The sequence below is a fragment of the Oncorhynchus gorbuscha genome, linkage group LG14 (genome assembly GCF_021184085.1).
Source record: "Oncorhynchus gorbuscha isolate QuinsamMale2020 ecotype Even-year linkage group LG14, OgorEven_v1.0, whole genome shotgun sequence".
Taxonomy (NCBI): domain Eukaryota; kingdom Metazoa; phylum Chordata; class Actinopteri; order Salmoniformes; family Salmonidae; genus Oncorhynchus; species Oncorhynchus gorbuscha.
In genome coordinates, this window is record NC_060186.1 from 3,365,178 (window position 1) to 3,387,469 (window position 22,292).

The 22,292-nt window shown below is 45.0% G+C and overlaps 1 protein-coding gene, 1 long non-coding RNA gene and 1 other non-coding gene across 3 annotated transcripts in view; all 3 read left to right on the forward strand.

Moving 5' to 3' along the window:
• Positions 1-1,062: 1,062 nt before the first annotated feature.
• trnak-cuu lies at positions 1,063-1,135 on the forward strand. Its single transcript has one exon. It is a non-coding gene; the product is annotated as a tRNA-Lys (tRNA).
• A 354-nt stretch (positions 1,136-1,489) lies between these two features.
• On the forward strand, positions 1,490-5,825 carry LOC123995979. The gene is made up of 4 exons (XR_006831931.1): positions 1,490-1,636; positions 1,849-1,948; positions 5,333-5,401; positions 5,597-5,825. It is a non-coding gene; the product is annotated as an uncharacterized LOC123995979 (long non-coding RNA).
• A 2,313-nt stretch (positions 5,826-8,138) lies between these two features.
• Positions 8,139-22,292, forward strand: part of LOC123995981 (ras-related protein Rab-21) — a 41,166-nt gene continuing 27,012 nt past the window's right edge. Inside the window, exon 1 of the mRNA XM_046299631.1 lies at positions 8,139-8,473. Within this exon, the coding sequence (XP_046155587.1) occupies positions 8,333-8,473 (141 nt within the window). The 5' untranslated portion in view covers positions 8,139-8,332. The remainder of the gene's footprint in view (positions 8,474-22,292) is intronic.

Below are 22,292 nucleotides of genomic sequence, written 5' to 3' on the forward strand. Positions count from 1 at the left end.
AGGGATGAGAGAAGCCTACACCCTACACTAGAGAAGGGGTGAGAGAAGCCTACACCCTACACTAGAGAAGGGATGAGAGAAGCCTACACCCTACACTAGAGAAGGGATGAGAGAAGCCTACACCCTACACTAGAGAAGGGGTGAGAGAAGCCTACACCCTACACTAGAGAAGGGATGGGGTAGGGGTGAGTGTTATGTTGCCAGCCCCCCAAACATAACACTGTCCTATAATATAACCGGATGAACTCCTTTATGAATGTGCTTTGTAATGGTTGTTTTGATCAAGTGTCTGGCAATGCTGTGGTAAGTGATTCATTAATGCTGAAAAGCAATTAGCATTGGAATAAATACTGGAATAAATGCTTGATGGATCTTTTGCCTTATTGCATCATATGAATGTTGAGAGGGCAACATTACCAGTGATGATTACCCTTTCCAAGACCATTACCCTTTCCATGACCATGACCCTTTCCATGACCATGACCCTTTCCATGACCATGACCCTTTCCATGACCATGACCCTTTCCATGACCATGACCCTTTCCGAGACCATTACCCTTTCCAAGACCATGACCCTTTCCATGACCATGACCCTTTCCATGACCATGACCCTTTCCGAGACCATTACCCTTTCCAAGACCATGACCCTTTCCATGACCATGACCCTTTCCAAGACCATTACCCTTTCCAAGACCATTACCCTTTCCAAGACCATGACCCTTTCCATGACCATGACCCTTTCCATGACCATGACCCTTTCCATGACCATGACCCTTTCCATGACCATGACCATGAGTACATATTACACCAGCAGCTTATCTAGAATCAGTGTCTGTATTCACAAAATCTTTTAGAGTAACAGTGCTGATCTATGATCAGTTTTACGTTTAGATTTACATTGAATAAGATGACATGGACAGGAAGGAACCTGTTTCGAGATCAGCACTCCTACTCAGAAGCTGTGTGAATGCAGTGGTGAACACGCAGTGTAATTACGTCAGTCTTTGGGGCATGGTTCGCGATTCATGGTTTGTAAAGGGGGAGTTTCCTCTTGTTACGCAAGCCCGGCTAGCTCAGTCGGTAGAGCATGAGACTCTTAATCTCAGGGTCGTGGGTTCGAGCCCCACGTTGGGCGCATATCTTTTTGAAAGATCGCTTTAAACCTTCTGGTTCTCTGGTGCTGTGTGTTTAATATATAGAACAAGTGCATGTTCCTCCTGTACATAAAATGTAATGAATGTAAATTAATTTAAATAAATAAATGCCCAAAACATTCTTGTGCACTCACAAGGCATGTTTGCGTTAAAGCAGAAAAGGGCTTTTATGTGTTTTACAATAATTAAAAGTATTCGACTCGGAGTTTATTTTTCCCCCCAAAATCACAATGTTTCTGAGAATAAATGATGAGGTATGTCAACAACAAAATAATCTGAGAGGGTGGGGTTTGTTATGCTTGTTCCGTGGCAACTACCAATGAGAGGAGCGTATTTGAAATACGTCACGGAGCACCACTTTCGAAATGTCCTATTTGACACGAACTCAGCTGATCGTTACTAAACTAACTGGATCTCAAGCCTTGTCTACTTTTTCCTAATTGTTACACGACTGTGGCTAATAAGATTTTTTTTTAAAGAAGGTGGGTTCTTAACTGCTACAATGAAAATGTGCTTGGTATAATCAATTACACAATTTCAACGATTAACAGTTCGTATTAGTAACAATGTTACATGCAGCAACGCTTAAGCGTACGTTATTGTATGCAAGTTACACTAATGTTTACCTAATTAGTTATGGATACAATGTATTAAAACACTAAACTGTCGCTAATGTCGTGATGGCTTTCTGCAGAGAAAATGAGCTCTGGAAATGCACTACAGTCAGTGTCTCCTCACAACAATCAACCGCCGCCGACACCAAGCCTGGCGAAAAGAAAGAAGATTCAAGAGATGTAAGTTATGAAAGTAGGATTGTTAGATTAATGCATGTTAAGCCAACAGTTGTTTTTAATACAGTATTACAATAGTGGCTTGTCGCCTTCCTTCCCGCCCGAGAGCCCCTAAGTGGAGGTGTCATAATACCCATAAAACCTAGCGGTCAAGCAGGGACATGGTTTCAGTCGTTTTTCCAATAAGGGATTTGAGAAACACTTAATAAGGTCTGTGTTTTGTGTAGGTTTACGTGACATTTTGATAACTATGTAAGTCTCTCGCGGACATGGTGATCTCTCTCTAATATATATATATATAGATTGAAAATGTTATTTAGCGTCAAAGTAGACATCGTGCAAGACTACAAATCCCTGCAAGCTCTTGGACATTACCTCTAGCTGGAACCTTTGCAAACAGGTACATTTAAAGAAATTTAGCCCATTTTTTAAAATTACTACATTTCGTCAATATTAGATGGTTAATCCAGAGATTCATACCTTTGCCTCGATTCGGCAGTCTCGTCCAGAACATGGCATTTGTAGTTATTTATGATAGCCACATTAGCAGCTAACTAGCATTTAATTTGTTGGAAGCAAATATATTGATAAAAGTCACTTTGTCCCGAGAGACTTGTTATCAAAACGTCAAGCCAGGGTAAGCCTACATGAAACACAGCCCTTATTGTAAGTGTTTCTAAAATCCCCTACGAGGAGAAATTTAATGGTGAAACCCCATTTGGAACCATTTCCCTGTTTGACCGCTAGGTGTTATAACTCATACTGACATGAGCATCTCCTCCATTATATACAGATTTGCCTCTCCTCAACTCAATTTAGAGAGGAAGAGAGGCCCCACTCAGTAGAAAATCTGTCTTCCTCCAGCAGGTGGTGTTTTTTTTCCCACCCACCAAGCCAGGAGTTTGTATGGAGTGTTGAATTTGTTCAACCAAAAAATAAATCCAACAATCCAAAGAAAGGATAGGCGGCAGCTAGACAGTCCGCCGTGCCGCTTTGTGGACAACAACTCCCGTTTAGAGCGGTGAGACGTGTATCTTGCCAGTATATTAATTCTTTGATTCAATTCACCCACTGAGGTATAATAAGCTCTCACCTTTTCAAATAGTTCCGGTTACCATGTGAGAGGTGACTTATAACCCACGGGAGAGTGCCCCTAGTCAGGGTCATGGCTAGAAGGGATTAAGACCGCTCTCAACCAACTCTGAGGCCATAAGCAAAGAAGAAAATGCTCACCCAGAAGTGGCACTCCTAGTGGTCGGGGACTGCATCGATAACGACGTCCCCACAGTGACTGTACGTACATATCCCAACCAGAAGCCATGGATTACAGGCAACATCCGCATCGAGCTAAAGGCTAGAGCTGCCGCTTTCAAGGAGCAGGAGACTAATCCGGACGCTTATAAGAAATCCCGCTATGCCCTCAGACAAACCATCAAACAGATCAGAATGTGGCGGGGCTTAAACTATTACGGACTACAAAGGGAAACCCAGACATGAGCTCCCCAGTGGCGTGAGCCTACCAGACGAGCCAAATGCCTTTTATGCTCGCTTCGAGGCAAGAAACACTGAAGCATGCACGAGAGCATCAGCAGTTCTGGATGACTGTGTGATATGCTCTTGGTAGCTGATGTGAGCAAAACCTTTAAACAGGTCAACATTCACAAAGCCGCTGGGCCAGACGGATTACCAGGACTTGTACTCAAAGTATGCACGGACCAACTATTAAGTGTCTTGACTGACATTTTCCACCTTTCCCTGACTGAGTCTGTAATACCTTAATGTTTCAAGCAAACCTGTGCCCAAGGAAGCGAAGGTAACCTGCCTAAATAACTACCGGCCCGTGACACTCACGTCAGTAGCCATGAAGTGCTTTGAAAGGCTGGTCATGGCTCACATCAACAGCATCCTCCCAGAAACCCTAGACCCACTCCAATTTGCATACCGCCCCAACAGATCCACAGATGATGTAATCTCAATCGCACTCCACACCGCCCTTTCTCACCTGGACAAAAGGAACACCTATGCGAGAATGCTGTTCATCGACTACAGCTCAGCGTTCAACACATTAGTGCCCACAAATCTCATCACTAAGCAAATGACTCTGGGACTAAATCCCTCTGCAACTGGATCCTGGACTTCCTGACAGGCTGCCCCCGGTGGTAAGAGTAGGCAACAACACATCTGCCACTCTGATCCTTAACACTGGAGCCCCTCAGGGGTGTGTACTTAGTCCCCTCCTGTATTCCCTGTTCACCCACGACTGCGTGGCCTAACACAACTCCAACACCATCAATGTTTGCGAGGAATAAGAGATCAAGGAATAACAAATATATCTAACGAAAGTAAACTATATACAAGTAACAATGGTGTGTGTGGTTGTGTACATAGTTGTGTTTTAAAAGGTGCCAAAACAAAACAGCCAAACCCAACAGTTTGTCTATGTAGAGAGTCTCCTCAATGAATCGGGGGAAAGGTGTATTTATCTCCAGGACGCACCCGAGCCCAGGTGTGTCCCTTTTCGCTGACAACCCTCCCGACTCCACCCACTGACATCCTATTAACGAAAACCTGAGCAGGGAGAGAATTCAGTGATCTAGATTTCTAAACCATTAATATTAATTTTGGATCTGATTTTTAAGAACTAACATTTTCAATGGCAATAATAAATAGATATGCTGATAGTGGACAACCTTGTTTTACTTCTCTTGACAGTGTTTAAAACTTTCTGAGAAGTAGCCACTATTTTACACCTAGGATTACTATACATAACTGTAACCCATTTTATAAACGATTCTCAAAAATTGAAATATTCCAGGCATTTATATATAAACTCCAGTCGTACTTTATTAAAGGCCTTTTCAAAGTCGGCTATGAAAGAAAACCAGGCCTGGTTTCCCAGATTTTTCATAGTGTTCTATTGTTTCCAGTACTGTGTTATATTATCTCCAATGTATTGTCCATGTAAAAAAAATAAAAACCTGTCTGATTAGGATGAATAATATCTGTCAACACCTTTTTTAATTCTATGCGCTAAAGCATTTTGCTTGAGTTTTTGCATCACAACACTGAAGTGTAAGAGGCCTCCAATTATTTTTTTAATGGACTGGATCTTTATATTTACCACATGTCTCCTGTTTCAGTAATAATGAAATATGTGTGTGTGTGTGTGTGTGAGTGGTTAAAACGTGCTAATAATGGTCCTCTGAGTATATCAAAAGGTTTGGTATACCTCCACTGGTAGGCCATCCAACCCTTGAGTTTCCTGGACTTAAAGGCTTTAATTGCATCAAGAAGTACCTCCTCTGTAATTTGGCTTTCACTAGTTGGCTGATTGCCTGATATATTCTCTCTCTCTCTCTCTCTCTACTGCCTTGTGTGGCAATGTAGGTCTGCAATAAGGAGTCCAACAGACAGTGTGATGTCCCCATGTACAAGACAGAAAGCTATCAAGGACATGTAATAATAATAATAATATATGCCATTTAGCAGACATGTAAGTATAATTCAAATGTTATTGGTTTTGTTTTTGTCATTTCACTTGACATTTGGAGTATGTGGTTTTGACTAAATGAAGTTGACCCCCTTTCTGTATCTGGAGCAGGCTGTGTTGTCTAAATGCCATGTTTAAAACGTGTTTATTCTTGATTCCAGACCGTCATCTCCCAGACCCAGACGGGAAGCGAAAGAGAACACTGCAAATAAATGAATGACCTTTTTATGTACAGTGTGATGTCTTTACGGTATTCCTCTCTCTGCTAAGATGGTCAGATCAATCAATCATTGACACTTTCCTGACATTATACTGTCTTTTTAAGATGTTCCTACTAACCAAGCTGCTCACACTTTATTGATCCATTATGCAATATGGTGTATCTGGGGGGTGGGGTTTTATTATTCATTAATATGGGGGAGGGGGTTACATTCCTCATCAATATGGTGTTTGTGGGGGCGGGTTATATTGTTCATCAATATGGGGGAGGGGTTACATTCTTCATCAATATGGTGTTTGTGGGGGGCGGGTTATATTGTTCATCAATATGGGGGAGGGGTTACATTCTTCATCAATATGGTGTTTGTGGGGGGGCGTTGTTCATCAATATGGGGGAGGGGTTACATTCTTCATCAATATGGTGTTTGTGGGGGGGCGGGTTATATTGTTCATCAATATGGGGGAGGGGTTACATTCTTCATCAATATTGTGTATATGGGGGAGGGGGTTATATTTTTCATCAATATGGTGGGGGGGGTATATTTTCATAATCTAAATCGCACTGTTTGGGTTTATTGTTATTCTTGTGAATGTATAATGCTATTTGCACTTTAGAGGACATATGCTGTTCATTGTACACTACTTTAAGTGGTGGGGGTGTTATCTCAAACAAGTGTTCTGTATGTGTGCCCTTTGCACAGGTAGATTTCCATGGTTTAAGAAAATAAAACAAAAATTAGACTACTTTATGTTCTGTTTGTACATTGGCTTTATGTTGCTCAGTTTTCAATATGTAACTAGCAACAAAAGGGACTTAGCTCACTGCTTTCAATAAACATATTTAATATGGAAGAGATCACTTGTGTCACTGAGTCATCAGGCATGTATGAAAATACCCGTCTTACGTTTTGTTTGTTTCCATTGAAAGTGATATTCAAGAGGTTTGTTGTGACCGTAACTAGTGTTGGCTAAGGATGTAGTGAAGCTCTTTGTTTGGTTTGATATGTCCAAGAGATCATTTCAATACCAATTTGATCAGAAGTCCCACCAGCGCGTTGCGAATCATGCGCCACCCTGAAGAAGGCCGGTGAGCCGCTCGTCGTTTGGGCGCTTACATTTGTTTTGCTATGCGATTGCTGCTAAAAGAGAAAGGCTTTAACTTTTCCACAACAGTGCCTTGGATTTTTTTTTAAAGTATGAACGTTATCTAGTTAAGATTAGGGTAGACATTCAGAAAATTACCCCTCAAGTCTCTAGTAGAAACATAAATAAGTTGAAGTTTGAACAAAACAAGCATACTTCTTTCTGAAACGTAGATTCAAGGAAATCACTTAGTCTTCGCTCACTGTGTGTATGTACAGCATGGGGGATTTCCACATCTTGTTCTGGGAGTCTTCCAAGAATTATGATCTTTTGATGTGAAAATAAGCAGATTTGTCAGAAATTCATAAATAAAATAGCACTGCGGTATGGCTCAGAGGAGAAATAGATTCTTCATGATTTTTGTGTGACAAATTATTTTCACTCGGGAGGGTCTTGCAGTGATAATGATCCTGGGTAAACCAACCAACCACAATAATGATAGCCAATCATAATACGGTCAAAACAATATATTTTTAGGAGTTATACTGACTTCTGGGTTTCTTTAATTTCCGTCTTTCAAACTGTCTTATTTTTTTTATTTTTTTTTAATAAAATGTCCTAGTTTCTGTATTCTTTACTCTTAACATGTATTATGATTGATGATCCATTGGGGGAAAATAGACTGAGCTTCTCTGTTCAGCTCCAGCACTTTGGGATTGTTGCTGTCCAGTTGATCATATGATCCCAGAGCATGACGCAGAAAGCAACGCCATTAGGAGGAGGAGGGGAGGGGGGTTGAGAGGGGAGAGCAGAGCAGAGGGGGAGAGCAGAGGAGGAGGGGGAGAGCAGAGGAGGAGGAGGGGGGGGAGAGCAGAGGAGGAGGGGGGAGAGCAGAGGAGGAGGGGGAGAGCAGAGGAGGAGGAGGGAGAGCAGAGGAGGAGGGGGAGAGCAGAGGAGGAGGAGGGAGAGCAGGAGGAGGAGGGAGAGCAGAGGAGGAGGGGGGAGAGCAGAGGAGGAGGAGGGAGAGCAGAGGAGGAGGAGGGAGAGCAGAGGAGGAGGGAGGGAGAGCAGAGGAGGAGGGGAGAGCAGAGGAGGAGGGGGAGAGCAGAGGAGGAGGGGAGAGCAGAGGAGGAGGAGGGAGAGCAGGGGTTGAGAGGGAGAGCAGAGGAGGAGGAGGGAGAGCAGAGGAGGAGGGGAGAGCAGAGGAGGAGGGGGAGAGCAGAGGAGGAGGGGAGAGCAGAGGAGGAGGAGGGAGAGGGGGTTGAGAGGGGAGAGCAGAGGAGGAGGAGGGAGAAAAGAGGAGGAGGGGAGAGCAGAGGAGGAGGGGAGAGCAGAGGAGGAGGAGGGAGAAAAGAGGAGGAGGGGAGAGCAGAGGAGGAGGAGGGAGAGCAGAGGAGGAGGAGGGAGAGCAGAGCGAACCAGCCAGCTGAGGGTGTGGGGGGGAGGAAATCAGTTTGGGTCTACAAAGAGCTGGGCGACTGTAACATTGGTTCCTATTCTGATTCTGATTGATTTCGATTTGACACATCTCATGTGATTAGAGGGACAGTACATTCGACTGGGCTACTTATACTCCTAATCATATCTATTTGACCATGGCGGCTGGCGGCGGAGCGGGTAACAAAACCTACTCGTTCAAGGTGGTTTTGTTGGGAGAGGGTTGTGTCGGCAAGACCTCGCTCGTGTTGCGCTATTGTGAAAATAAATTCAACGACAAACACATCACCACACTTCAGGTACGTTGATTTACGTGGCTAGCTGGATGTGTGAGTCAATCTTGTCCGGACGACCAAAAAAGGGGGTTAAATTTGCTGTATGTAGAAAACAGGAAAAGGTGAGCTAGCTAACGTTAGCCTAGCTGCTAGCTGCTAGCCTGTCACTAACTCATCTGTGTCGCAGCTAGCTAGCTAGTTTAGGACAGTCCACCCATAACAAGTCACTGCAACATGTTCAACATGGTTATTTAAGGTGTTTACCAAGATAGATAGATAGCTAGTTTAGGACAGTCCACCCACAACAAGTCACTGCAACATGTTCAACATGGTTATTTAAGGTGTTTACCAAGATAGATAGCTAGTTTAGGACAGTCCACCCACAACAAGTCACTGCAACATGTTCAACATGGTTATTTAAGGTGTTTACCAAGATAGATAGATAGCTAGTTTAGGACAGTCCACCCACAACAAGTCACTGCAACCTGTTCAACATGGTTATTTAGGGTGTTTACCAAGATGGCTAGCTAGTTTAGGACAGTCCACCCACAACAAGTCACTGCAACATGTTCTGGTTATTTAAGGTGTTTACCAAGATAGATAGCAGCTAGTTTAGGACAGTCCACCCAAACAAGTCACTGCAACCTGTTCAACATGGTTATTTAGGGTGTTTACCAAGATAGATAGCTAGTTTAGGACGGTCCACCCACAACAAGTCAGCAACCTGTTCAACATGTTATTTAGGGTATTTACCAAGATAGATAGCTAGTTTAGGACAGTCCACCCACAACAAGTCACTGCAACCTGTTCAACATGGTTATTTAGGGTGTTTACCAAGATGGCTAGCTAGTTTAGGACAGTCCACCCACAACAAGTCACTGCAACCTGTTCAACATGGTTATTTAGGGTGTTTACCAAGATAGATAGCTAGCTAGTTTAGGACAGTCCACCCACAACAAGTCACTGCAACCTGTTCAACATGGTTATTTAGGGTGTTTACCAAGATAGATAGCTAGTTTAGGACAGTCCACCCACAACAAGTCACTGCAACCTGTTCAACATGGTTATTTAGGGTGTTTACCAAGATAGATAGCTAGTTTAGGACGGTCCACCCACAACAAGTCACTGCAACCTGTTCAACATGGTTATTTAGGGTGTTTACCAAGATAGATAGATAGCTAGTTTAGGACGGTCCACCCACAACAAGTCACTGCAACCTGTTCAACATGGTTATTTAGGTTGTTTACCAAGATAGATAGCTAGTTTAGGACGGTCCACCCACAACAAGTCACTGCAACCTGTTCAACATGGTTATTTAGGTTGTTTACCAAGATAGATAGCTAGTTTAGGACAGTCCACCCACAACAAGTCACTGCAACCTGTTCAACATGGTTATTTAGGGTATTTACCAAGATAGATAGCAATTCTGATAACGCCAACTAAAATTGACAAAACGCCTGCTAGCTACTGTAGCTAGCTAGTTTTCCTATGAGCGAACTGTCACAGCTGTAAAAAATAAATAAATAAATAAGCGAGCTAAAAGCTTTCTCAACTATACATTGGTGCTATTCAACATGAAACAAGTGTTCTTCAACGTGAATGTGGTAGAGGTGAATTTGCCCCAATGAACAGGAAATAGCCCACTCAAAGAGTTACCAAATCAACAACAACCAGCCAGGTTTCAAGTTCCTGTCCAGTGGTCAGAAAGCTTCACTAGTTGCCCCAAACGTGGCCCTGCAGGACAGTTGACTGAACTGAACAAGGATTGAACTACTATGACATAGCATTTATGCAGAGTAGAGAAAGGGTCACGTTTACTCCACACCTACAATCGCATTGAGATGGACAACACAGACTAGATCTGTCAGTAAGCTTCAGGGCCTCTCATAGCAGTAGGTTGCACAATATGTGGTTTTGCAATGCCGGACGTGATAAGGTTTCTAGGTGTCTGTAGCAGGCCTTTACAGTGCTGTTGCTAAACTTATCCTCTTCTATGAATCAATACGATTGTGCTGCCACATAATCACACATTACTAGGGTATCAAATTCAATCCTATACGATCACAGTTGCTGTCAAGCAGTCGAACTAGTGTACTAAGCAATTTGTTTGTACTTTGCATTACTGCAAACAGTTAAATCTGTTGCCGACTCTCTGGAAACTGTAGTAACTGTAGTGAAGTTGGCTTAGCGATAGGTTAGTTATGAACTTAGAATGGACTGTGTTTATTGCTCTCCTGAAAGAGGCAGCATAACTCCTTGTCATTTTCTACCAGGACATCACCAGAGGGTGTTTATTACTCAAGGCAATGGTGAGAGGAGCTGAATGGGAAAGTGGTTTCACTGCTGTACTGCCAGTGGGCCTCCAGTCTTAGAGACTAGAGAAGTGGTCTTCTCGGATCCTGAAAATGAGCTCTAAAAATGAATTGGATCTGTGAAATTCCCACCTGAGAAAGACAGGACCCAGTCATTTTTTTTCTTCTTCAAAATCCATATTGGATCTGAGATGGGCCAGGGTCTGTACCAGATCCAAAAGATTTAAAATGCCGTTTTTATTTACACAAAAGCAAGCAAAATATAAAACGCAACAATTTCACAGATTTGAACGAGTTCAAGTTAATATAAGTAATTGATTAGGTCGTTATCTATGGATTTCATATGACTGGGAATGAAATAATGCAACATATTTGGTGGACGTTCCTGCATGTCAGTAGCACATAACCTCAACTTGAGACATCTGTGGCATTGTTGTGTGGATGTGTTATTTTGGCAAAGAAGAAATGCTCACTATCAGGGATGGAAACAAATTTGAGGATGGTTTTGTGTGTATGGACATTTTCAGGGATCTTTTATTTCAACACTTTACATATTTTAGTTGTGTAGTTTTGACTTGTCTGGCAGTGAATGTTAATGTTACACATGTGTTTTTAGATGTATTTAAAATAATTTATTTTTTTGTTTTAGTATTTTCATAAGTGACATCCATAATTTAAAATGTTGAGACGAAGACGAGAAGGGACAGGGTGTGTGGTGGAGATGCATCGGCGTGTCTCTCTACAGAATGCGCTCTGTCTCCTGCTAATTCGTGCACATTCATTATTTAATTGTTTACGCTTTTGAATGTTTATTTGTTTTAATATATTTTGCTTGAGCATGAAGTACCTGGCCTGTGTGGAGATGTAGGCCTGTAGGTCTAAAAGTTTCCATTTGCTCATGTCTGATAGTATTTCTCATTAACTCACCATCACTTGAGCTGCGCAGCTTCTGACTATTTTTTTTGCGTCACATTACATCAATGCATCCATTGCAAATAGTTCCTTACTGTATTCAAAACATCTTTTCAACACTCCTTGATAGGCCTAACCGTCGTGCCTCTGTGTGAATTAGCATCATATTTCTGAAACTCATATCTCCACTGGAAACTGGTCATAAGATAGGCTACCTTAACACTTATCCCTTGCACAAATACACCTGTCTGTCCTGAGCGCATCATTGGCATGGGAGACGGTGAGGGCCCAAGCGGCCCAGTTGAAACAAGTTCCCTGTAGGGAGAACTGCTCAAGCCAGACAGAGACAGGCGGAGGATAGAGATTCATATATTGAAAGAACCTGAACCAACTGCCATGCGCAGCAAAAGTGATTTTAATCTGGATATTTTCTTCAAATGTAATTTCAGATTTAGTCCGCATGTCACATATTTTCACACAGATCTGAGTTCCTTCTCGGGGTAACAGGTTTCGGGTATATTTGGCACAACATTGCTAGCATTCTATGGACACTGCACTAACTCGGCAGCTGTTTCATGGAAACTAGCTAGTCCATTGTAATTTAATTATGTCAACCAGCTACAGTGGTTAGCTGGCTTGGAGGAAGTATTTAGTGTTGTGTGGACTTAGGCTGTGTGATGGTAGCTAGTTATGTAGCATATTTGATTTATTTCACCTTTATTTAACCAGGTAGGCAAGTTGAGAACACCTTTATTTAACCAGGTAGGCAAGTTGAGAACACCTTTATTTAACCAGGTAGGCTGGTTGAGAACACCTTTATTTAACCAGGTAGGCTGGTTGAGAACACCTTTATTTAACCAGGTAGGCTGGTTGAGAACACCTTTATTTAACCAGGTAGGCTGGTTGAGAACACCTTTATTTAACCAGGTAGGCTGGTTGAGAACACCTTTATTTAACCAGGTAGGCTGGTTGAGAACACCTTTATTTAACCAGGTAGGCTGGTTGAGAACACCTTTATTTAACCAGGTAGGCAGGTTGAGAACACCTTTATTTAACCAGGTAGGCTGGTTGAGAACACCTTTATTTAACCAGGTAGGCTGGTTGAGAACACCTTTATTTAACCAGGTAGGCTGGTTGAGAACACCTTTATTTAACCAGGTAGGCTAGTTGAGAACACCTTTATTTAACCAGGTAGGCTGGTTGAGAACACCTTTATTTAACCAGGTAGGCTAGTTGAGAACACCTTTATTTAACCAGGTAGGCAAGTTGAGAACACCTTTATTTAACCAGGTAGGCAAGTTGAGAACAAGTTCTCATTTACAATTGCGACCTGGCCAAGATAAAGCAAAGCAGTTCGACAGATACGACACAGCGTTACACATGGAGTAAAACAAACATACAGTCAATAATACAGTATAAACATACGTCTGTATACAATGTAAGATAAGGGAGGTGAGAAGGGAGGTAAAGGCAAAAAAAAGGCCATGGTGGCAAAGTAAATACAATATATCAAGTAAAACACTGGAATGGTAGATTTGCAATGGAAGAATGTTCAAAGTAGAGATAAATAATGGGGAGCAAAATAAATGAATACAGTAGGGGGGAAGGTAGTTGTTTGGGCTAAATTATAGATGTACAGGTGCAGTAATCTGTGAGCTGCTCTGACAGCTGGTGCTAGAAGTGTGATTGGTGTGATATGAAGTGTGATTGTCTCAACTGTGGATGTATGGAGAAAATGGCCTCTTTTTAAGTTAACTTTAAAATTTTACATGCTCTCTGATTGGCTCAAAGTCAACTTGTTGGCCACTGACGAGCATTGCGATAGGTTGGTCGGCACGCCGCAGGTACCGTTTTTGTTCTAGCAGGAGAAGGAACAGCCTCAAGGCCTATTGCAATAGGCCTAGTTGTCAGGTGACCATTTTCTCCTGTCAGTAGTACTGGTATTGTTTTGTTTACAGTAGTAGGCCTACTTTAGTAGTAGTGCCAGCTCATACACTGGATAGTAGTTAGTGAATACTTACTAGGGCCCATGTTGACAGCAGTAGGGTAGGCTACAGTCAGTCTCCTCATGACGATGGTGCTCTAATCTCACGCCCACTAAGCAAGGTAATTGTGGTTAAAAGGGCAGCTGTGATGCCAACAGGCTGGAGTCACACCCGTATTACTAATACCAATATAATCTCTCCGGGAGCTTGCCCTTGCTTGTGGATTCTCTCACAGGTGACTGGTAGGTCTCTCTCCTCAGTGCAAAGGGAATATTAGCATTTCTTTGATGTCAATCCTTTGGGGTCAAAGTAAAAAATGTGTTAAACCTGTCTTGACTGGCCAACTTGAAACTGCTATTTCCCAGCAAACATTGTTTAGAATATTTGGAGAGAAAAAAACCTTTGAAACTACACGCTCAGGCAGAAAACAGTTTTGAAACTGCTTGTGTGAACTAACTACAATTTCCACCGTGGTCCTACTTTGTTTCCTGTTCAACGTGTGGTCATTGCATTGTTTCCTGAGATACAAACAGGCCCAGTAAACACACAGGTCTAGTGTTTAATCTTTTATTACTGATCATCTGTCCCCATGCTGACCTACCCTAGGCTAGACTTATTACTGATCATCTGTCCCCATGCTGACCTACCCTAGGCTAGACTTATTACTGATCATCTGTCCCCATGCTGACCTACCCTAGGCTAGACTTATTACTGATCATCTGTCCCCATGCCGACCTACCCTAGGCTAGACTTATTACTGATCATCTGTCCCCATGCTGACCTACCCTAGGCTAGACTTATTACTGATCATCTGTCCCCATGCTGACCTACCCTAGGCTAGACTTATTACTGATCATCTGTCCCCATGCTGACCTACCCTAGGCTAGACTTATTACTGATCACCTGTCCCCATGCTGACCTACCCTAGGCTAGACTTATTACTGATCATCTGTCCCCATGCCGACCTACCCTAGGCTAGACTTATTACTGATCATCTGTCCCCATGCTGACCTACCCTAGGCTAGACTTATTACTGATCATCTGTCCCCATGCTGACCTACCCTAGGCTAGACTTATTACTGATCATCTGTCCCCATGCTGACCTACCCTAGGCTAGACTTATTACTGATCATCTGTCCCCATGCCGACCTACCCTAGGCTAGACTTATTACTGATCATCTGTCCCCATGCTGACCTACCCTAGGCTAGACTTATTACTGATCATCTGTCCCCATGCCGACCTACCCTAGGCTAGACTTATTACTGATCATCTGTCCCCATGCCGACCTACCCTAGGCTAGACTTATTACTGATCATCTGTCCCCATGCCGACCTACCCTAGGCTAGACTTATTACTGATCATCTGTCCCCATGCCGACCTACCCTAGGCTAGACTTATTACTGATCATCTGTCCCCATGCTGACCTACCCTAGGCTAGACTTATTACTGATCATCTGTCCCCATGCTGACCTACCCTAGGCTAGACTTATTACTGATCACCTGTCCCCATGCTGACCTACCCTAGGCTAGACTTATTACTGATCACCTTTCCCCATGCTGACCTACCCTAGGCTAGACTTATTACATCATCTGTCCCCATGCCGACCTACTTATTACTGATCATCTGTCCCCATGCCGACCTACCCTAGGCTAGACTTATTACTGATCATCTGTCCCCATGCTGACCTACCCTAGGCTAGACTTATTACTGATCACCTTTCCCCATGCTGACCTACCCTAGGTTAGACTTATTACTGATAATCTGTCCCCATGCTGACCTACCCTAGGCTAGACTAAATGTCAACATCCATTGATGCCGTGGAAACATCAGCCTGAAATGACAACACAAGAAGATTAGCCTGTACAGCCCCTAGCAGATGTTATGCCATGTTTGCTCTTCCCTCTGAAATGAGCCATGAAATGAGCCACTCAGAGACCACTACAGGCTACTACAGACTCGACGATGAGTGAACTTTGGCACAAGCCCATAATTCTACTGTCATGTAATCTAGTTGTAGTGTAGTAGTCATGCCAACCTTGAGTTGTGCTGAACCCGGTCTTCAGACCACCCTAGACCTGTCAGACCCTTCTCACACTACTGAGCCATGCTGTTCTGATCCCTGTCTTCAGACCACCCTAGACCTGTCAGACCCTTCTCACACTACTGAGCCATGCTGTTCTGATCCCTGTCTTCAGGCCACCCTAGACCTCTCAGACCCTTCTCACACTACTGAGCCATGCTGTTCTGATCCCTGTCTTCAGGCCACCCTAGACCTCTCAGACCCTTCTCACACTACTGAGCCATGCTGTTCTGATCCCTGTCTTCAGGCCACCCTAGACCTCTCAGACCCTTCTCACACTACTGAGCCATGCTGTTCTGATCCCTGTCTTCAGGCCACCCTAGGCCTCTCAGACCCTTCTCACACTACTGAGCCATGCTGTTCTGATCCCTGTCTTCAGACCACCCTAGACCTCTCAGACCCTTCTCACACTACTGAGCCAAGCTGTTCTTGTCTTCAGACCACCCTAGACCTCTCAGACCCTTCTATAATATAATAATAATATAATAATAATATATGCCATTTAGCAGACGCTTTTATCCACACTACTGATCCAGGCTGTTCTGATCCCTGTCTTCAGACCACCCTAGACCTCTCAGACCCTTCTCACACTACTGAGCCAAGCTGTTCTTGTCTTCAGACCACCCTAGGCCTCGCAGACCCTTCTCACACTACTGAGCTAAGCTGTTCTTGTCTTCAGACCACCCTAGACCTCTCAGACCCTTCTCACACTACTGAGCCAAGCTGTTCTGTTATGGCCTGGTTACACATCCCCCATAGTCGCCGGAACTGTTCTGGAAAGGACGATGTGAAAAGCAATGATCTGAGCCAACACAGTCTGGTTAGGGTCGGCTTTATGGTGTGTGTCATTTTATTACAGGCATCTCCTTCTGTAGCTCAGTTGGTAGAGCATGGCGCTTGTAACGCCAGGGTAGTGGGTTCGATCCCCGGGCTTTGGATAAAAGCGTCTGCTAAATGGCTATTATTATTATTATTATCTCAAACCACTACCTGCAGTATAGGCTACAATTTCATGTTCATTCCATTTAGTTAGTGTTTTGCTCTTTGGCTATTGTCTTGTCATTATTGCCTCTATTTCATGACGTGTAGCCTAACAGGTATGCAACGATGTGCCAAATCGTCATTTGTAGGGTAAGCATTAGAATAAGCCGCTTCAATATTCGCAGCCACAGGTGACAATATTTCTCTAGGAGCTGATCCATTGTCAGTATTGTGGAATAATTATAATGTTCAGGTAAAATTTGAATGGGGAAAGCTGATCCGAGAGCAGCAGTAGCTTTTTTTTGTCTTTCCATCCTATCAGTATTGACAAACGCCTCAACGACGTGACCGTTCCCTCTGCGTGCTGTTTAGGGAAACACGTTACAACTTCGGCCATTGTAGGAAAGATGATCGATAAAACACTCAGAAGCGTAAATTCCATCGCTATCTGGAAACTGGGCCCAGGTTGTTAGCTTAGCCTAGACGCGCTCAGTTTGTTAGTTTAGCCTAGACGCACTCTGGTTGTTAGCTTAGCCTAGACGCGCTCTGGTTGTTAGCTTAGCCTAGACGCGCTCTGGTTGTTAGCTTAGCCTAGACGCGCTCTGGTTGTTAGCTTAGCCTAGACGCGCTCTGGTTGTTAGCTTAGCCTAGACGCGCTCTGGTTGTTAGCTTAGCCTAGACGCGCTCTGGTTGTTAGCTTAGCCTAGACGCGCTCTGGTTGTTAGCCCGGCCTCCGCTTGTTAGCCCGGCCTCCGCTTGTTAGCCCGGCCTCCGCTTGTTAGCCCGGCCTCTGCTTGTTAGCCCGGCCTCCGCTTGTTAGCCCGGCCTAGACGCGCTCCGCTTGTTAGCCCGGCCTAGACGTGCTCCCGTTGTCCAGAGGTCAGCAAGGGTCAGGTTTAGAGAAAATGTCCTGAACTGACTTGGCCTACCACCACAGCCGTTTAACCTCCAAAGTAATGGTTGCTGTGAAGTGTAGATAAAATATAGCCTTAGCATTTTATTTTCTTCTTGCATGTAAACAGTGAGGCCTAGATAGCACACGTGTTTACGTATGGTTAACCTAATCAACGTCCATATTTAGAAGAAAGGTTTTGTCTACTAACTCTGAATTGTAATCAATAGCTCTTCACTGGCTTTGTGCTGTCAGTGTTCTAAACTCTTCAACAAACCCTTCCGCACAGGCTCCTGGTTTCTACATGTCTGAAAAGGAAAGGAAAGTGCCTGTTTTCTAGCACAGCTACCTCAGAGCCAAGTTGCTTTTGTTTCTAGTGAAAACACTGCCTTGGCTGTAACCTGACCCTCCCACAAGTAGAGAGAGAGAGAGAGGAAGGAAGGAGTACGAACTCGGGTCGTATTCATTAGGACACACAAATGAAAACGAATGTGAGTGTTTCTTATTGGACACCAGGTAGTAGTCCGTCCCCTCGTTTCCGTTCTGTTTCTTCCGTTTGTTGCCTAATGAACACAACCCAGGCCTATTGTTTTGGGTAACTGGGTCTTTTAGGTTCACACACTCCTCAGCTGAACAGTAAAGGAGAAACCAGGGGGGGGAGAATAACTTGCAGTTAGTTAGCTGGAGAGGATTCAGGTTTAGTTAATCATTACTGACTCATTTAAATACTCGTCCAGACTGTCAGCTCCATTAGGCAATGTTTGGACATAGTCCCATGATGACTAATACGTAACCCAAATGGCACCCTATTTGCTATGTAGTGCACTACTTTAGACCAGGGCCCTATGGTCAAAGGTAGTGCACTATATAGGGAATATGATGCCATTTGGGACGCAAATCTGTAATCCAGCTTTGTTTCATCACACTCTAATATGAATATAAGTTTTAGAATATTAATATTTTAAGCTACAGAACCAAGGTAATGTAATTCAATCATCGTTGGTGAGTTGTGTGAATAACATGCTGGTGTTGTGTGAATAACAGTCTGTGTTCCCCTGGTCCAGTAGACTACATGCTGGTGTTGTGTGAATAACAGTCTGTATTCCTCTGGTCCAGTAGACTGACTACATGCTGGTGTTGTGTGAATAACAGTCTGTGTTCCTCTGGTCCAGTAGACTACATGCTGGTGTTGTGTGAATAACAGTCTGTATTCCTCTGGTCCAGTAGACTGACTACATGCTGGTGTTGTGTGAATAACAGTTGTGTGAATAACAGTCTGTGTTCCTCTGGTCCAGTAGACTACATGCTGGTGTTGTGTGAATAACAGTCTGTGTTCCTCTGGTCCAGTAGACTACATGCTGGTGTTGTGTGAATAACAGTCTGTATTCCTCTGGTCCAGTAGACTGACTACATGCTGGTGTTGTGTGAATAACAGTCTGTGTTCCTCTGGTCCAGTAGACTACATGCTGGTGTTGTGTGAATAACAGTCTGTGTTCCTCTGGTCCAGTAGACTACATGCTGGTGTTGTGTGAATAACAGTCTGTGTTCCTCTGGTCCAGTAGACTGACTACATGCTGGTGTTGTGTGAATAACAGTCTGTGTTCCTCTGGTCCAGTAGACTACATGCTGGTGTTGTGTGAATAACAGTCTGTGTTCCCCTGGTCCAGTAGACTACATGCTGGTGTTGTTTGAATAACAGTCTGTGTTCCTCTGGTCCAGTAGACTACATGCTGGTGTTGTGTGAATAACAGTCTGTGTTCCTCTGGTCCAGTAGACTACATGCTGGTGTTGTGTGAATAACAGTCTGTGTTCCTCTGGTCCAGTAGACTACATGCTGGTGTTGTGTGAATAACAGTCTGTGTTCCTCTGGTCCAGTAGACTACATGCTGGTGTAGTGTGAATAACAGTCTGTGTTCCTCTGGTCCAGTAGACTACATGCTGGTGTTGTGTGAATAACAGTCTGTGTTCCCCTGGTCCAGTAGACTACATGCTGGACTGGAGCTTCTGCAGTGTTATAAAACCCAAACACGCATAACAATCATCCTTTTGTTGTGGGTCCCTGGGAAGTAATTGAAATGGCCAGTTAACCACTGCGCCACCCGGGAGGCCGTTAAGGGAGCTGTACTGCAGCGCCAGCTGTGCCACCAGAGACTCTGGGTTCGGGCCCAGGCTCTGTCGTAACCGGCTGCGACGGGGAGGTCCGTGGGGCGATGCACAATTGGCCCAGCGTCGTCCGGGTTAGGGAGGGTTTGGCCGGTAGGGATGTCCTTGTCTCATCGCGCACCAGCGACTCCTGTGGCGGACCGGGTGCAGTGCGCGCTAACCAAGGTTGCCAGGTGCATGGTGTTTCCTCCGACACATTGGTGCGGCTGGCTTCCGGGTTGGATGGCGCTGTGTTAAGAAGCAGTGCGGCTTGGTTGGGTGGTGTATCGGAGGACGCATGACTTTCAAACTTCGTCTCTCCCGAGCCTGTACGGGAGTTGTAGCGATGAGACAAGATAGTAGCCACTAAAAACAATTGGGGAGAAAATGGGGTAAAAACAAAAAATAAAAAAAAGATGAATGTTTCTATTCTTGAGGGAATATTCTTATTAGGTCAGTATTGTATAATACACATTTTTATTATATAATTTTTTTCCCCATTTGCAATACAGCTGAATTGAGCTGTTTTAGAAATGTATTGTTCCTTTCAATAGATTCAATCATTCACATGCAAATGAGGCCTAACTGCCATGTATAATGACATCACCACGTAAGATTTGATACAGAAGCAGGTGTTTTTCATCCACTTGAGTGATAAGCCCTCATTGAAAGCCAACACCCCCACCCCAAAGTGCCTGAGATCCATAACCTCTCCAGCGCCCAGCATTTTCCCTTAAATGTCCTGGGGGGTAGGCAGCCGTGCCCTAGGCAGTCCTGGGAGTTAGGCAGCCGTGCCCTGGGCTGTCCTGGGGGTTAGGCAGCCGTGCCCTGGGCTGTCCTGGGGGTTAGGCAGCCGTGCCCTGGGCAGTCCTGGGGGTTAGGCAGCCGTGCCCTGGGCAGTCCCGGGGGTTAGGCAGCCGTGCCCTGGGCAGTCCCGGGGGTTAGGCAGCCGTGCCCTGGGCTTGTCCCGGGGGTTAGGCAGCCGTGCCCTGGGCTTGTCCCGGGGGTTAGGCAGCCGTGCCCTGGGCTTGTCCCGGGGTTAGGCAGCCGTGCCCTGGGCTTGTCCCGGGGGTTAGGCAGCCGTGCCCTGGGCTTGTCCCGGGGGCGGTTAGGCAGCCGTGCCCTGGGCTTGTCCCGGGGGCGGTTAGGCAGCCGTGCCCTGGGCTTGTCCCGGGGCGCGGTTAGGCAGCCGTGCCCTGGGCTTGTCCCGGGGGCGGTTAGGCAGCCGTGCCCTGGGCTTGTCCCGGGGGCGGTTAGGCAGCCGTGCCCTGGGCTGTCCCGGGGGGGAGGCAGCCGTGCCCTGGGCAGTCCTGGGGGGGAAGCCACAACCACGTGGCGTGCCCTGGGCAGGCAGATCAGGCATGGTCAGTGGAAAGGCCTTAGCAGCCAGAGATTTGTAATGATGTAAGTCTAGGTGAAAGGATCATCATCTAGCCCAGCTCACGTGAGAGGGGTCTGCTTCTGTGCTGCTAAAAGCCTAATCTGCATGTTTCACATTCCCCCATGTTAAGCGTTATGGATCAGGATTGGAGGTGGATGCTGTAGGCCTATTTTAGTATATTTTTCCATGCAGGTTGGAGTTAACCTTGTTCCTGGATTTGTTTGTGCTGTCTTGCCAACTCTTATGGTTGAAATTAGCACAGGGTTGGCCTGGAAGACAGCACAAACAGATCCAGGATCAGGCTGACCAGGACCAGTACATCTGAATAGTGGGTTATTTTGGCTGGCAATTAGATGTTCTGGGCCCTGCAATCTGGGCCCAGCCCCTGGTCCTCTGCTGTACTGTACTATCTGGGCCCAGCCCCATGCAGAGGGACCTAGCCTAATTATAGTGTCATGTTAATTGGACAACCTGTTGATATGACAATTTAACAGAACCATACCGAGACAAAGTGTTGATGACCAACCAAGAATCCGACCAACACCCCTGGTGAGACAAAACCGCGTCTCGTCAGTGAAGAGCACTTTTTGCCAGTCCTGTCTGGTCCAGCAACGGTGGGCTTGTGGCCCATAAGCGACGTTGTTGCCAGTGATGTCTGGTGAGGACCTGCCTTACAACAGGCCTCCAGCCTCTCTCAGTCTATTGCGGACAGTCTAAACACTGATGGAGGGATTGTGTGATCCTGGTGTAACTCAGGCAGTTGTTGTTGCCATCCTGTACCTGTCCTGCAGGTGTGATGTTAGGCTGTACTGGTCCTGTGCAGGTGTTACACGTGTGCTGCCACTGCGAGGACGATCAGCTGTCTGTCCTGTCTCCCTGTAGCGCTGTCTTAGGCGTCTCACAGTACGGACATGGCCACATCTGCAGTCCTCATGCCTCCTTGCAGCATGCCTAAGGCACGTTCACGCAGATGAGCAGGGTACCTGGACATCTTTCTTTTGGTGTTTTTCAGAGTCAGTAGAAAGGCCTCTTTAGTGTCCTAAGTTTTCATAACCGTGACCTTAATTGTCCACCATCTGTTAGTGTCTTAACGACCGTTCCACAAGTACATGTTCATTAATTGTTTATGGTTCATTGAACAAACATGGAAAACGGT